This window comes from Carcharodon carcharias, chromosome 5 (genome assembly GCF_017639515.1).
Source record: "Carcharodon carcharias isolate sCarCar2 chromosome 5, sCarCar2.pri, whole genome shotgun sequence".
NCBI lineage: Eukaryota > Metazoa > Chordata > Chondrichthyes > Lamniformes > Lamnidae > Carcharodon > Carcharodon carcharias.
The window spans coordinates 59,610,373-59,624,092 of record NC_054471.1 but is presented as its reverse complement, the minus strand read 5'-3'; the positions used below and the strand labels follow the sequence as shown (position 1 = coordinate 59,624,092).

Sequence of the window (13,720 nt, the reverse complement as noted above, 5' to 3'; positions counted from 1 at the left end):
AGTGGATAACTATTCTTTTAGAGGAAAAAATTTAAAGGTGTAAACCAAGAGCAGGGGAATGGAACAAATGGATAATTCTTTCAGAAAGGTGGCGAGAGTCAGTGGCCTGCTTTTGTGCCTGCAAGATTCAATGAAATAATTTTTTTTTACACAGACTAGAAATCCCTGTCATTTTCAACATTAACTGTATTCTTCAATGTGACTCATGCAGTCATTTAGAAGTACAAACTGCTGAGAATGTAGTCTCGATTGCAAGTTAATTTTTCAGGAAATGTTGCAGCTTGTTTCTAAGTTGTTCGCATTAATTATTTCTGCAATGAAAAAAAGGAATTGGAGTTTCTCCAAAACTAGAAGCTTGTAGCTGGTTGATATTTAAAATGTAAATGTTGGCCAGATTTCAGGTTGGGATATTCAGCATACTCTGTTTCAAGGATACTGTTGTAAAGTATCTAAAAGATACTGCGCACAGAGTTGAATGTAGGTAGATTCAGCAGTAGTTCTTTATTTAGTACAAATGTGCACACATGGGAAATGTGCTTTCAGGATGCTCCAAAAGGTGACTTGAAGTTACGCAGTTTCTTTCAGATATTTATGGCCTCTTTTGGGTAATTCATCATTAACCCACAATGTTCTTGTATTTCTAATTGTTACATCCTTAATTACAATTGAGTTTACAACCCATGACCACTACCATCTAGAGGTAAAAGGACAGCAGATAGATGGGAACACAACCATCTGGAAGTTCCCCTCCAAGCCATTCGCCATTCTGACTTGGAAATATATCGCCATTCCTTCACTGTCGCTAGATCAAAATCCTGGAACTCCCTTCCTAACGGTACTGTGGGTGTGCCTATACCACATGGACTGCAGCGGTTCGAGAAGGCAACTCACCACCACCCTCTCCAGGGCAACGAGGGATTGGCAATAAATTCTGGCCCAGCCAGCGACGCCCACATCCTGTAAATGAGTAAAATTAAAAAAATACGGAATGACCTGTTCATCACCTCCGCAGTTCCGAAGGAATTTGTGAAACGATCACGAATGACCTGACTGTTAGCACAAACGACGTTCCAAAACATGTACTTTGCTTATCTATCCTGGCATTTCACTGCAGTGTCTAGCATCCTGCATACCTTGACCCTGAGGTTAAGCAATACAGTTTATTACTGTATAACTCATAGACCATTCATCAACTTATTTTATCCTGACCGTAAGGTCACATTCCTTTAGCTTTATCATGGACTGGCCCATGGGCTAATCAGAAGCTTCCTGGCCTAGCTAAAATGTCTCATTCATTCTATTTTTTTTTAACTGCAGACACTTTTAAAACATATCTGCAACTTGACCAAACGTGGGTAATCCCATAATGCATCCTCATATGCCTCTTCAATACTTTTTTTTAATTCATGGAAAAGTAGTGTAAGTTTGTTACTATTCCAGACAATAGTACAAATCCTTTAATTGTAAAGCATTTTGAGTTAGAAATTTGTTTTCCAATGTATGTGCAATTATATACTTTCATTTGAACGCTATTTGAAAGATATTGTTTTAAACTTTGGATTTCAGCTTCAAGACACTACAGTGATGACTTTGATGATTATTCTGATACCAAATTTGGAGGTGAAGAATTTGGATCAGATAATGACAATATAGCCAAGACTGAATGTATTCCAAAAAGCATTGAAACTGAAACGGAGATAAAAGAGCAGGTACCATAATGATTTTGTAAACTTGATTCTTGCAATGAAGAATTCTAATATAACTTGATTTATTTTGGTTGTTACTTTTTTTGAAGAAAAGTTTGCTTGGAAAATAAAGATGCAGTTTTTCAAATGTCAGTGTTTAGCCCAGTACAGCTTCTGTGAAACAGTATGTTCAAGAGGGATCTTAGGCTGATGCCACTCTAATACACATATCCTATACTGCCCCCTACGAACATATAAGAGATGGAATAAAAAAAAGACCCTAGGAGTCCTATTTAGTCCATCTTCCTCCATGTTCTGTGTACAATTCTGTGTGAGCCTTGATCCAATTCACTAGATTTCCTAAGGGAGGCAACAAGCTAGTAAAAGTTCCAAAATCTAATTGAATGATGGAACAGGCCCAAGAAGCCGAACTGTTTCTGTTTCTAACCTAACTCACTGAAGTTTCTTTATAACTCCTGAAGGTAATCAAGTAAACTTTCAGGATTTAATCCAACCTTGCAATCCACAATATTTTACCCATGACTAGTTTCTTGTACATATGATTCAACCAATGACTCAGTAGCATTGGAAACATTGAGAATGTTGTCTGTCTCTGCTTGTTCTTAGAATCTTTAATCCACTATTTTACCAGATGTTAACCAGTAGCTTTTTAAAAAAAATACAATAATCAACACGCCATTAACTACTTTTCTGGGAATTTGTTCAAAAAATGCACTGTAGGGAAAAAAGTATGTTTTGTATTTATTTCTTCTCTGATCACTAAGCTACATACCCTTCTTGCATTCGTGTTGTGCATGTTCCTCCTCCTCAGTGGATAAATTAAGCAAAATCATCAGCCAGTTCCTTACAGAGTAGTGCTATATAATAAATATATTACCGAGCGAAATTCATGGGGGTCAGAAATTCTTGTCTGTGGCTTAGTAGTTCCTTGTAATGGTACTTACTGTAAAGTCATCTTCTCTTTCAAATATATTCATGCTGGTACAAGCATCATTTTTAAAGTCAAGAGCATAGAACTTCCCTCATTATATATTTAATGATATTTTAGCTTCCAGAATTGATGAAGTTTTCTCTCATGGTAGAAGTGTGCAGCTATATGGCAAGTAGCTGGGGAAAATCCTGGCAGAATGGTGATGTTCAAATCAGACCGTGAGATGTACATTGCAAATTCAATACATTGAAAAATGGAATTATTTCACAAAATAGTAATACTTATTGGAATATTTGGGGTGTTTCATGGTTTTTATGGGGGGAAAAAATAACAATGTTAAAACAAAAGCAGGCTCATGACATACAATACTAAAGGAGAACTCTGTTTTGTGTTGAGAGGTGAGATTTATTGATTTGAGTATTTTATCGCTTCTAATTGTTTGCTGTCATTGTTAAGGTGTTGTATAATCAATTGAATTGCATTTGTGTGATCAATAAAACCAGCCAAATAATCCTTCAAATAAAAACAGAAAATGCTGAAAAAACTCAGCAGGCCTACAACATCTGAGGAGAGAGAAACAAGAGTTAATGTCCATATGACTCCTCCTCTTCAGAGTTTTTCCAGCATTTTCTGGTTTTGTATTTCAGATTTCCAGCATCCACAGTATTTTGCTTTTAATCCTCCAAATAATGTTGATTGGTGGTTGGCTTATTTTATTTCAAGGTTACTGTTTATACTTGCATTACCCACACAGCCTGTTCAGACTTTAGTTATACTGTGCTGCTGGATGGGCTATGAATGAGGTTTAATACCTTGTAATTGCAATGTTTTTAAACATGTAAAGACAACAGCTATTAGAATATTGTAACGTTACACAACATGCTTGTTTTATTAATCCCAGATCCTTAATACTGTGTTCCAGTTAATTGTTTTCATGTGCTTACATAATGTTAGCTTCAGACAAAGTGGGGAAACGATATATAATGTGCCTACGTAATTCATTCTCGGATAAAATAGGGAAACTATACAATTCTTTGATATTTAAGCATAAGTGATATTCATTGGTCATTTCAACATTTCATTTTATCTGAAAATAAAACAATACGGTGAAGGATCTCTAGAAAGTTTGATCCTGGGAGGAAAATTTTAATTTTCAGCAATGGTGTAACTCAATTTCTTCCCCCACCCTCAAATATATTTAACAACTGCACACAGCACAGATAAATGATCTTAAAAGCAGGTTTCAGCAATATCTGAGAATATGGATTTGTCACTCACAGGTTGTGGAGTCACAGTAGGCTGGGTATTTGGTAGTACTGAGGATGGGGGAGGGAGAGATGGTAGCAGGATGAGGGAAGAACCAGCAGTTTACCAAATGAGTTTAAATGCAAATGGATGTGAAAGTAAAGTGGTGCAAGAATTTAAGTTCACTTAATTGGAAATACACACTTGCAATGTTTTATTACCAGAAGTAGTGGAAGAAAACTTTTAGGGTTGGCAATTTGGAACTACAGACAAGCTCAGACAACCAAATAAGAAACTGCAAATTTGGGAAAGCCAGACATTTGAAGAACAAGACAGGACAGGAGCATAGAGGAAATTTGGGGGGGGGGAGGGGTGAACCTGTAGAGAGTTTTTTTGAAGGGAAAAATGTACCAAGATATTAAACAGTTAATGGCTGAGGATCAGGGAGCCAGTAAATTTAAGCAAAGGCGTCAGGCATCCAGTTATAGTTTATGGAAGGCAGGTGATGTAATAATGTAACTCAGGTGACCAATGGTCTCACAGAAAGAGCCAACAATTAGAGACAAGGTAAAGAATGCTGTAGCTATAAAGGGCTCAAGTCAGGCCACTGACTACTGCTCTAGATGTGGCCATAACACTAAATTTTGTTGCAAAGGGTATAGAGTAGATCCAGACTGATACCATTTGCAAAAATGATCCAAGTGGAATTATTACTTCAGAGTAAGCAACAGTAAGGCACATAAATGAAAATTATTGATGAGAAATTTTCAGATGGGTATCAGAACTTGGCATGAAAAATGTATGGAATAACCTGCCAGACTTGGTAAAGGAATGAAGTTATATCAGGATTCTATGATGGAGAATTAAGATATTTGAATGAAGAGCTTCACTGGGCTAATTGGTTATTTGCCTCTATCTTTTCATATGTTTGCATAAACACATATTTACATGAGCATAACTAGAGGCCTTCGATTTAAGATAGTCACCAAGAAATCCAACAGGGAATTCCGAAGATGATTATTTACCCAATGAGTGATGAGAATGTGGAGCACTCTACCACAGTGAGTGGCTGAAATGGCTAGGATTGATGTATTTAAAGGCAAACTGGGCAACCATTTGAGGGAGAAGGGAATAGCTGGTCATGCTGGTAGATTTCAATGAAAATAGATAGGTGAAGGCTTGAATGGAGGACAAACATCGGCATGGACAGGTTGGACTGAAAGGTCTGTTCTTGTGCCATATATCTTATGTAGTTCTCTTAAGAATCCCTGATTTCAATTGCTCACCATTGGTGAACATGCCTTCAGCTGCCTAGGTCCTAAACTCTGGAACTCCCTCTTTTAATCTCTCCAAATCCTACCCCTCTTTCTTCTTTTAAAAAGCTCTTTAAAACTTCCCTCTTTGACCAAGCTTTTGGCCATCTGTCCTAGTGTCACCTTATGTGGCTCTGTGACTAATTTTGATCTATAATGCTCCTATGAAGTGCCTTGGGATCTTTCTTTACACTAAAGGTGCTATATAAATATAAGTCGTTGACGTTGAATCTTCAAATTACTTATTCTGCACCACTATTGGTCCTTCTCTTGTACTCCCCTACCCACACATCATTATTCTCCACATCATGCATGACTCAAGAAGTGAAGTAGACATCTTCCATATCTTACTCTTTCTAGGGAAACGTGAATTAAAGAGTCTCTTGAAAGCTAGGCCTAGAATTAAAGTTTCCAAAATAAATATTTTCAAAAACTAGATGTAGTTTGGAATAATCAAGTTTATCTGCTATGCTTTTATTTTAGGAAGCACAGCCTGGCATGCTAGCAAAAGGTAAGTGGTATCTCTATCTATTCATGATATGTTTGAAGAATCATTTAGGCCTAAGAGAACTGCTTTAATTCTTATGTTAGTGTTTTTTAATATTTACTGACGTAAGGGTCCATTTTTAGACATTAGCCCTATGTTTTAAAAATCTGCAAAATGAGTTTGCCTAACTTGAGCAAAATTTCTGATTCTTTGAGTCATAGCAATTTTCACAGGTCATAAGAACTTGCCCAATTTTAATTTCCTCTGGCAAATTGCATGTTACTTTTGACTTGCCTCCTGGTTCCCACCCTTTGCAAATCCAACAAAGGGCTAAGGTCCTTCAATTTTCAATTTTTATGGTCTGTGACTCCTGAGGACAACTGCTTTCAAAACTCTTATCGTGAAATAATGACGACTCCAGATGGATATATGTGGGACGAATTGTGGTGTGTGATGGTTGCTATCATTCAGAATGGAACAATCACAGGTAGGTAACGTTGCTTTCTTTGTTACTTGAATATCCTTCAAGTATCAAAGCAGCATCCTAGCTGGGAAACAGGAACATTTAGTCTATTGAGCTTGATTTTACATTTTTGTCATTTTAAGTCCCAATCCTTTTTTATTTATTCTTTTACGGGATGTGGACATCACCTCACCTCTTGAGGTCAGCTATTCTGGTTATGTTTGGACCAAGGCTGTAATAACATCAAGAGCTGAGTGGCCCTGGTGGAACCCAAACTGCGCGTCAGTGGCTTTTCTTCTGATGCCTTAACACTATTGTTTCCCAAGTAAGAATTTATCTCACATTAAATAACTAAGTTGACTTTGCATCTATAGCTTTCTAGGCAGTGTCTTCCATTTTGTCAGGACTCTTTATGTGGGGAGGGTTTAATCTTTGATTTGCTTTTTACTGTTGTAGCTCAGATTCTAAGATTGTCATTTTATTATGATGTTGTAATTTCCTCCAACAGAACGTGAGAAAGATTTCCATGCCCAATTTCCCTCATTGCTTTGCCATTAATTCCCTCTCTTCCAGCGGCTCATCCAAGCTGAACCAGACTCCAAAACTATGATGTGCCATTCAACCCTGCACCCTATACATGAGAAGACAGCCTATTTCCAGATGTGCAACATTGATCATCTCCACCCACTACTTCAGTTCTCCATTGTCAACACCTTTCTTCTTATTTTGTCACTTCTGAACTCAATTAATCCAACATTTTGGTGGCCCCCTATCCTCTACAAACCCCATCTTTTCCAAAGCACAGTTGCCTGTATCCTGCCTGCTTACCTATCACTCCTGTCTTTGCAGGACTGCAGTGCATCCCTGAATTTTAAACTTTTTGACCTTGTCTTTAAATTCCTTCATCAATTTGCCCAACCTTTTCTTTGCAGTCTTATGTTACATTCCGCACTAGCAACTCTGGCTTTTTGTACATGCCCCACGCCCCAATCATTTCAGCCCTACTCTATGAAATGTTTACTAGAAACCCTTCCACCTATCCCTTTTTCTCCCACACTTCAGAGAACTTCTAAAAAATCCATCTTTTTGACCAAATTTTCAGTTATCCCATCTAATCTTTTCTACTATGGAATGGCATCTATTTGTCTATCGAATTCCATCTTCGACGTTCATTGGAATATTTTTATGTTAATGACAGTGGATATTGTTTCCTTCCAAGGGTTAATATTAATCTCATACTTACCTGGATAACTTATAGTTTGACAACATTTTTATTGAGATAATATCCCCTTTTTGAGCGTGGAGAATACCTATAACAGGAGAATGATTCCACACATCGGCGAAAAATAATTCAGAGGTTCATTTGCTTCTAGCAGAGGAGAAGAGAAACAAGGGAGGGAGATTGAACTGATGAGGGATAAGAATTAAAGTACCAGAAATTTGAAATGAGAACAGAAAGGCTGATACACCTTGCATGTCAATCAACATCTTTGGAGAGGAAAGTCAATGTTTTGTTCTTAACGTCCTTGAGAATTGAAAAATAAGAGACAGACAAGTGTATTAGGATCAGTAAAAGGGGAGAGGGAAGGAAAAGAAATCGAAACGGTCCAACTAATTTAGGGGAATTACTGATGGATATTACAGATCATATCAGTCAAGTATGAAATTTGAAATATTAAAAAAAGGGGGGGCTGATGAAATTCTTAGCATCCACCAGCTCCAAAGAGAGAGTGAACAGTTCAGCAGGCAGCATGCTAGTTGATAAAATAAAGCCTATGCAGAGGTTGATCATTGAGTAGTAACTGATAAGCAACAGCTCTAGAGCTGGGAGCACCATTGCACCATCATCCTGAGATTAATCAGATGGAAATAATCTTGATATTCTAGGGGCAGAATTTTGCCCTAGGTTGGCGGGCAGGCCCCACCGGCTCAGCGGCAGGCGGGCAGCCGAACTCTGCTGCCGAAGCAGGCCCCGCTGCCATTTTAAGTGGGCGGGCCAATTAAGGCCCGCCCAGCGGGCTACCCATAGCGCTTCCTGTGCAATGGGGGGGAGGGTTTCCCCATCGATCAAAGTTTGATCTTTCGCGCAAAAGAGTGCACTGCTCCCTGAGACTAAGTGCTGTCTCAGGGAGATCAGTGGAAGTTTTACAAACTTATAAAATAGAAAAATAAAAAAAATTATTAACATGTCCCCCTCATATGACAATGTCACACGGGATGGGCCATGTTAATAAATATCACATAAAATTTATTAGACGTTTTTAAAGCGGACATGAAACCTCATCCCACCAGTGGATGAGGTTTCATGTATTATCAGAAGCCCGCTGGGGCTCCTGGCCTGCCCACCAAACTTAAGGGCAGGGCCTTTAACTACCTTTAATTATCCTGTCAATGGTTTTAATTGGTGATTGACAGGTCGGCGGGCGAACAGCTGATTTCGCTGTCCACCCGCCTTCCTCAATATTTAAATGGACCGGGATGACACCGGAGGTTCATCCCGCGTCATTTTCCCATCGGCGAGCGGGCCCCGTCCCCAAATCGCCGATGGGAAAGTTCAGGCCCAGGTTTGAGATCTGTTTAAGATTGCAACTTCTTCCTCAAAGGAAAAATGGATTCCTCCCAGCTGGAATAACTTAGTATCATCTAGCTTGACCAGAACTTTTGCTTTGTCTGAACACAATACATGCTGCCAATTCTGACTAGGCAATTCGATACAGTTGAAAAGCAATTCAAGCAATTCTTATGTTCACCTGCGACAGTTAGAATAGGTGATCAAATTTCTTAACTTTAATAGTCTGTAGCAAAGTCGGAGTACTACAGTGAGCTCATAGCTAGACTGGGAGTCAACGTAAATCATTGGTTTCTGATTTTAAAATTCTCATCCTTGTTTTTAAATCCTTCCCTATCTCTAATCTCCTCCAGTCCTATAACCTTCCAAGATATCAGTACTGCTCTAATTCTGGCCTCTTGAGCATCGTCAATCTTAATTGTTCCATGGTTGTGCCTTCAGCTGCCCTAAGCTATGAATTCCCTCCGTAGACCCCTCTGCTGTATGCTCTCTTTTTTTAAAATTCATTTCTGGGATGTGGGTGTCGCTAGCTAGGCCAGCATTTATTACCCATCCCTAATTGCCCTTGCTCAAAGGGTATTTAAGGTCATCGCTGTGGGCCTGGAATCTATGAGCCAGACCAGGTAAGGACCGCAGATTTCCTTCCCTAAAGGTCATTAGTGAACCAGATGGGTTTTTACAACAATTGTCAATGGTTTCGGGGGTCATCATCAGACTTTTAAATTCACCATCTGCCATGGTGATTCAAACCCAGGTCTCCAGAGCATTACCCTGGGTTTCTGGAATACCAGTCTAATGGCAATACCACTATGCCAATGCCCCCCCCCCCGCCCTAATCTTCCGATATGACACTCCTTAAAACCTGTTTCTTTGATCAAGTTTTTGGACATATGCTTGATATCACTATTATCTGGCTCAGTATGTAAATTTTGCTTTATAAGTTGTTATCTCTCTGTTTCAATTGAACTCCGCCAGTGCCTTCTAATTATCGTTTAATATTGTTAATTCCTCCTCCTCAGTCTCTACCCAATGCATTCTTATTTGATATGAACACCTACTAATCAACCAGACAGGGCATGACTGAGGTTAAGCTCTTTTAGAGCCCCACTGCAACTTGAGATTCTTAAAGCAGAATTTTGCTGTCGGCGAGCAGGGGGCAGGGCCATTTAAATTTTCCACCCCATTTAAATTTTCAGGAAGGTGGGGGCACAGCCAAATCAGCTGTGCCCCTGCCGACCTGTCAATGGCCAATTGAGGCCATTGACAGGATCATTAAAACAATTAAAGGACCTGCCCTCCAACCTTAAGGTTGCCGGACAGACCAGGAGCCTCGGCGGCAAATAGAAAAAATATGAAACCTCATCCACCGGTGGGATGAGGTTTCATGCAGGGTTTTAAACATTTTAATAAAGTTAGTATGTGTATTATGAACATGTCCCAAATCAGTGACATTGTCACATGAAGGGGACATATGCACTTAGCCTCAGGGAGAAGTGTGCTCTTTCGTGTGCATGCACGAAAGAGCGCACTCTTGCTTTTGGGGAATCCCCCCGCCCGCACAGGAAGCGGATAGTGCTTCCCACTGGACGTCATGCTGGGTGGGCCTTAATTGGCCCACCCAAGTAAAATGGTGGCGGGGCCCGCTTCTCCAGCAGGGATCAGCCTCGCCCGCCGGAGATTGGGTCGGGCCCGCCCACCCGACAGGATGTAAATTCTGCCCTTAGGCTATAAGGAAACTTCTCTCTTTAGCAGGTTATAAAATAGAATACTTACCAAGCCTGAGCAATAAAGACTACTACAAGAGTACATCTGAAGTCTGGTCTAATTAGGTTTACTGAACCCTGAGTTGCTGTTTGAAACCAAATTTTATATATTAATGTTATTGACAAGCTAAGATTTTGATTGAAAATGTTTCAATGAATGTACGAAAGTACTGTAGAATTAAAATTATTTTAAAATGCTTAGTTTTTTTTTAATAACTGGTTTCGCTTTAGTTTTTTGTTATTCATTCATGGGATGTAGGATGTGTTTGTCGCCAGCTGGGCCAGCATCTATTGTCCATTCCTAAATGCCTTTGAGAAGGTGGTGGTGCGTTTCCTTCTCAACCGCTCTAGGCCATGTGGTGTATGTACACCCACAGTGATGTTGGGGGGTGAGTCAAAGGATTTTGCCCCAGCGAGAGTGAAAGAAAGCTGATATACTTCCAAGTCCACTCATCACCCTGACTTGGAAATATATCACCTTTCCTTCATGGTTTCTGGGTCAAAATCCTGGAACTCCCTCCCTAACAGCACTGTGGGTGTACCTACACCACAGGGACAGCAGCAATTCAAGAAGGCAGCTCACTACCACCTTCTCAAGGGCTGTTAGGGATAGGCAACAAATGCTGGCCTAGTCAGCGAAGCCCACATCCTGTAAATGAATTTTTAAAAAATTAAGTCAAGATGGTGAGTGACTTGGAGGGGAACTTCCAGGTCGTGGTGTTCCCATGTGTCTGCTGCCCTTGTCCTTCTATATTGTAGCAGTCGTGAGTTTGGAAAATGTTATCTAAGGAACCTGCAAAGCATCTTGTAGATGGTACACATTGCTGCCACTGTGTGTCGGTGGTTGAGGGAGTAAATGTTTGTGGATGGGGTGCTAATTAAGTGGGTTGTTTTGACCTAGATGGTGTCAAGCTTCTTGAATTTTGTGAGAGCTGCACTCATCTGAGCAAATAGTATATTCCATCGCACTCCTGACTTGTGTCTTTTAGCTGGTGGGCAGGCTTTGGGAGTCAGGAGATGAGTTACTTGCCGCAGGATTCTGAGCCTCTGACCTGCTCTTGTAGCCACAGTATTTAAATGGCTAGTCCAGTTCAGTTTCTGGTCAATGGTAATCCCAAGGATGTTGATAGTCTGGTCTATAAATATCTGTTTTTATAATTTGTAGTCGTACTGCTAGATTCACTAGACTCAGGACCAGATACACAAAAGTTATTACAATCTGGCGATGACATATCTGTGAAGAAACAAACAACAAATGAGAAACATGGACAGCAAAGCCAAGCATCTCAAATGTATACCACTAGTAAGTAATAAATGATACTGATCTGGTCTCTGCCTGCGCAGTAAAGAAAGTTATTCTATCAACATATTACTGTTCCATAAAAGCAAGAACATTTTTGCTTAACTTTACACATAATGATGAGGCAGAGTGATAACAGAGAAGGAAAGAAAAGGAAGCAAGCCCTGCACTCCAGATCCAGCTACCTCATGGGACATCCTGTACTATGTGCCCAAAGAGCTGTGGGTCAAGAATCGGCCTGCTCAGTCACACAAGACCTGTGGCAGAGTAGACACCCTTGAATCAAGGGCCAGTCAAACACAACAGATATCTATTGATGTCTAATTGTATATACTTCTGGCAAGGATTATCAGATTATATATATGAGAAAGGACTGCAGCTAATATATATACACTATCTTAAAAATAGCAAGATTGAATAAGGCATTTAGTCCATTGTGGCTGTACTGTGTTGCAAGCTGGCCTAACCCACTGAAATTGCAATCGACTCCTTTGCTCCCAGTGCTGTCCTCATTATAGGCAACTAACTCAACGTAGACAAAGGGCAGCAGTTTCTGCTCATTTGTGCTGTTTTCTTCACTGCAATGTATCCAAACTCAGCCAAACCAGTGCAAAAGATTGAGGATTTCTAATTACCAATTATGTTGAGCACAAATCGAATTTCTACAATCTTTTGTACTAGTTCAGAAAACATCACACGAGAAGTTGACCCCATCCACAAAACTAGACAAGATTGAATTAATCACCATTGCGTGTTTCCACCTTTTGCAGGCCTTCAAGGAGGCTCTTAAAATTATGGGGATTTTTCAGCTGCAAGGGCACTAATACACATTTGAGAAACATTTTTTATTCATTCCTAGGATGTGGGCATCACTGGCTAGCATTTATTGCCCATCCCCAATTGCCCTTGTTCATTGCTGTGTGTCTGGAGTCACATGTAGGCCAGACCAGGGTAAGGACAGCAGATTCCCTTCCCTAAAGAGCATTAGTGAACCAGATGGGTTTTTATGACAATCGGCAATGATTTCTTGGTAGTTATCAGACTTTGAATTCCAGATTTTTATTGAATTCAAATTTCACTATCTGCCGTGATTGGATTTGAACCCAGGTCCCCAGAGCATTACCTTAGGTCTCTGGAATACTAGTCCAGTGATAATACCACTATGCCACTGCCTCCCCCCAATTTTAGAAACATTTACATATTTTTATGTTGCAATGGATCTGTCTACACTAATATAACTAGTAAATGGTTGTGTTTGATAGTACAGAACTTGAGTATTACTGACAAAAGACATTTTGTTAAAGCTTTTCATCTTCCACTCCCTTGCACTAAAGCATTGGGAAATTCAGGCAAGTTTCGTTACCAAAATATTGCAGAAAAACCCACATGGATTATTTTTGCTGAATTATCTTTACATAGAATAAAAAATCAAAACTTACTATTAAAATCTACCTATAAAACACAAAAAGGAACTAATAATAAGTAAACAAGATGCTAGTTAAAGTATTTACAAATAAATGCCTCCTTATTTCCACCTACACTTTAAGATGTATGTTAAACAGATTCAATGAATGTTTGTTTTTCTTTAAATCATTCTGGTTTTAACTCCAGAGGTACCATAAAGAGTGTACTATTCTATGACAGACAAGCAAAAAATATTGCACCACGGATGAAACTGCATTTTGTCATTGCAAACTCAGCATTGAATGTAATTTTTTTTATTCATTTACGGGATGTGGGCGTCACTGGCTGGGCCAGCATTCATTGCCCATCCCTAGTTGCCCTTCAGAAGGTAGTGATGGGCTATCTTCTTGAACCACTGCAGTCCATATGGTGTAGGTACACCCATAGTGCTGTTAGGAAGGGAGTTCCAGGGTTTTGACCCAGCGACAGTGAAGGAACGGCAATATATTTCCAAGTCAGGATGGTGAGTGACTTGGAGG

General features: G+C 39.7%; 1 protein-coding gene across 5 annotated transcripts in view; it reads left to right on the top strand.

The window, feature by feature from the left end:
• cep162 (centrosomal protein 162) overlaps nt 1–13,720 on the top strand; it is a 137,491-nt gene that overhangs the window by 17,712 nt on the left and 106,059 nt on the right. For all 5 annotated transcript variants that reach the window (XM_041188619.1, XM_041188618.1, XM_041188616.1 and 2 more), the window contains 3 exons: nt 1,567–1,709; nt 5,679–5,706; nt 11,643–11,780. In XM_041188619.1, coding sequence (XP_041044553.1) covers nt 1,567–1,709; nt 5,679–5,706; nt 11,643–11,780 — 309 coding nt within the window. The remainder of the gene's footprint in view (nt 1–1,566; nt 1,710–5,678; nt 5,707–11,642; nt 11,781–13,720) is intronic.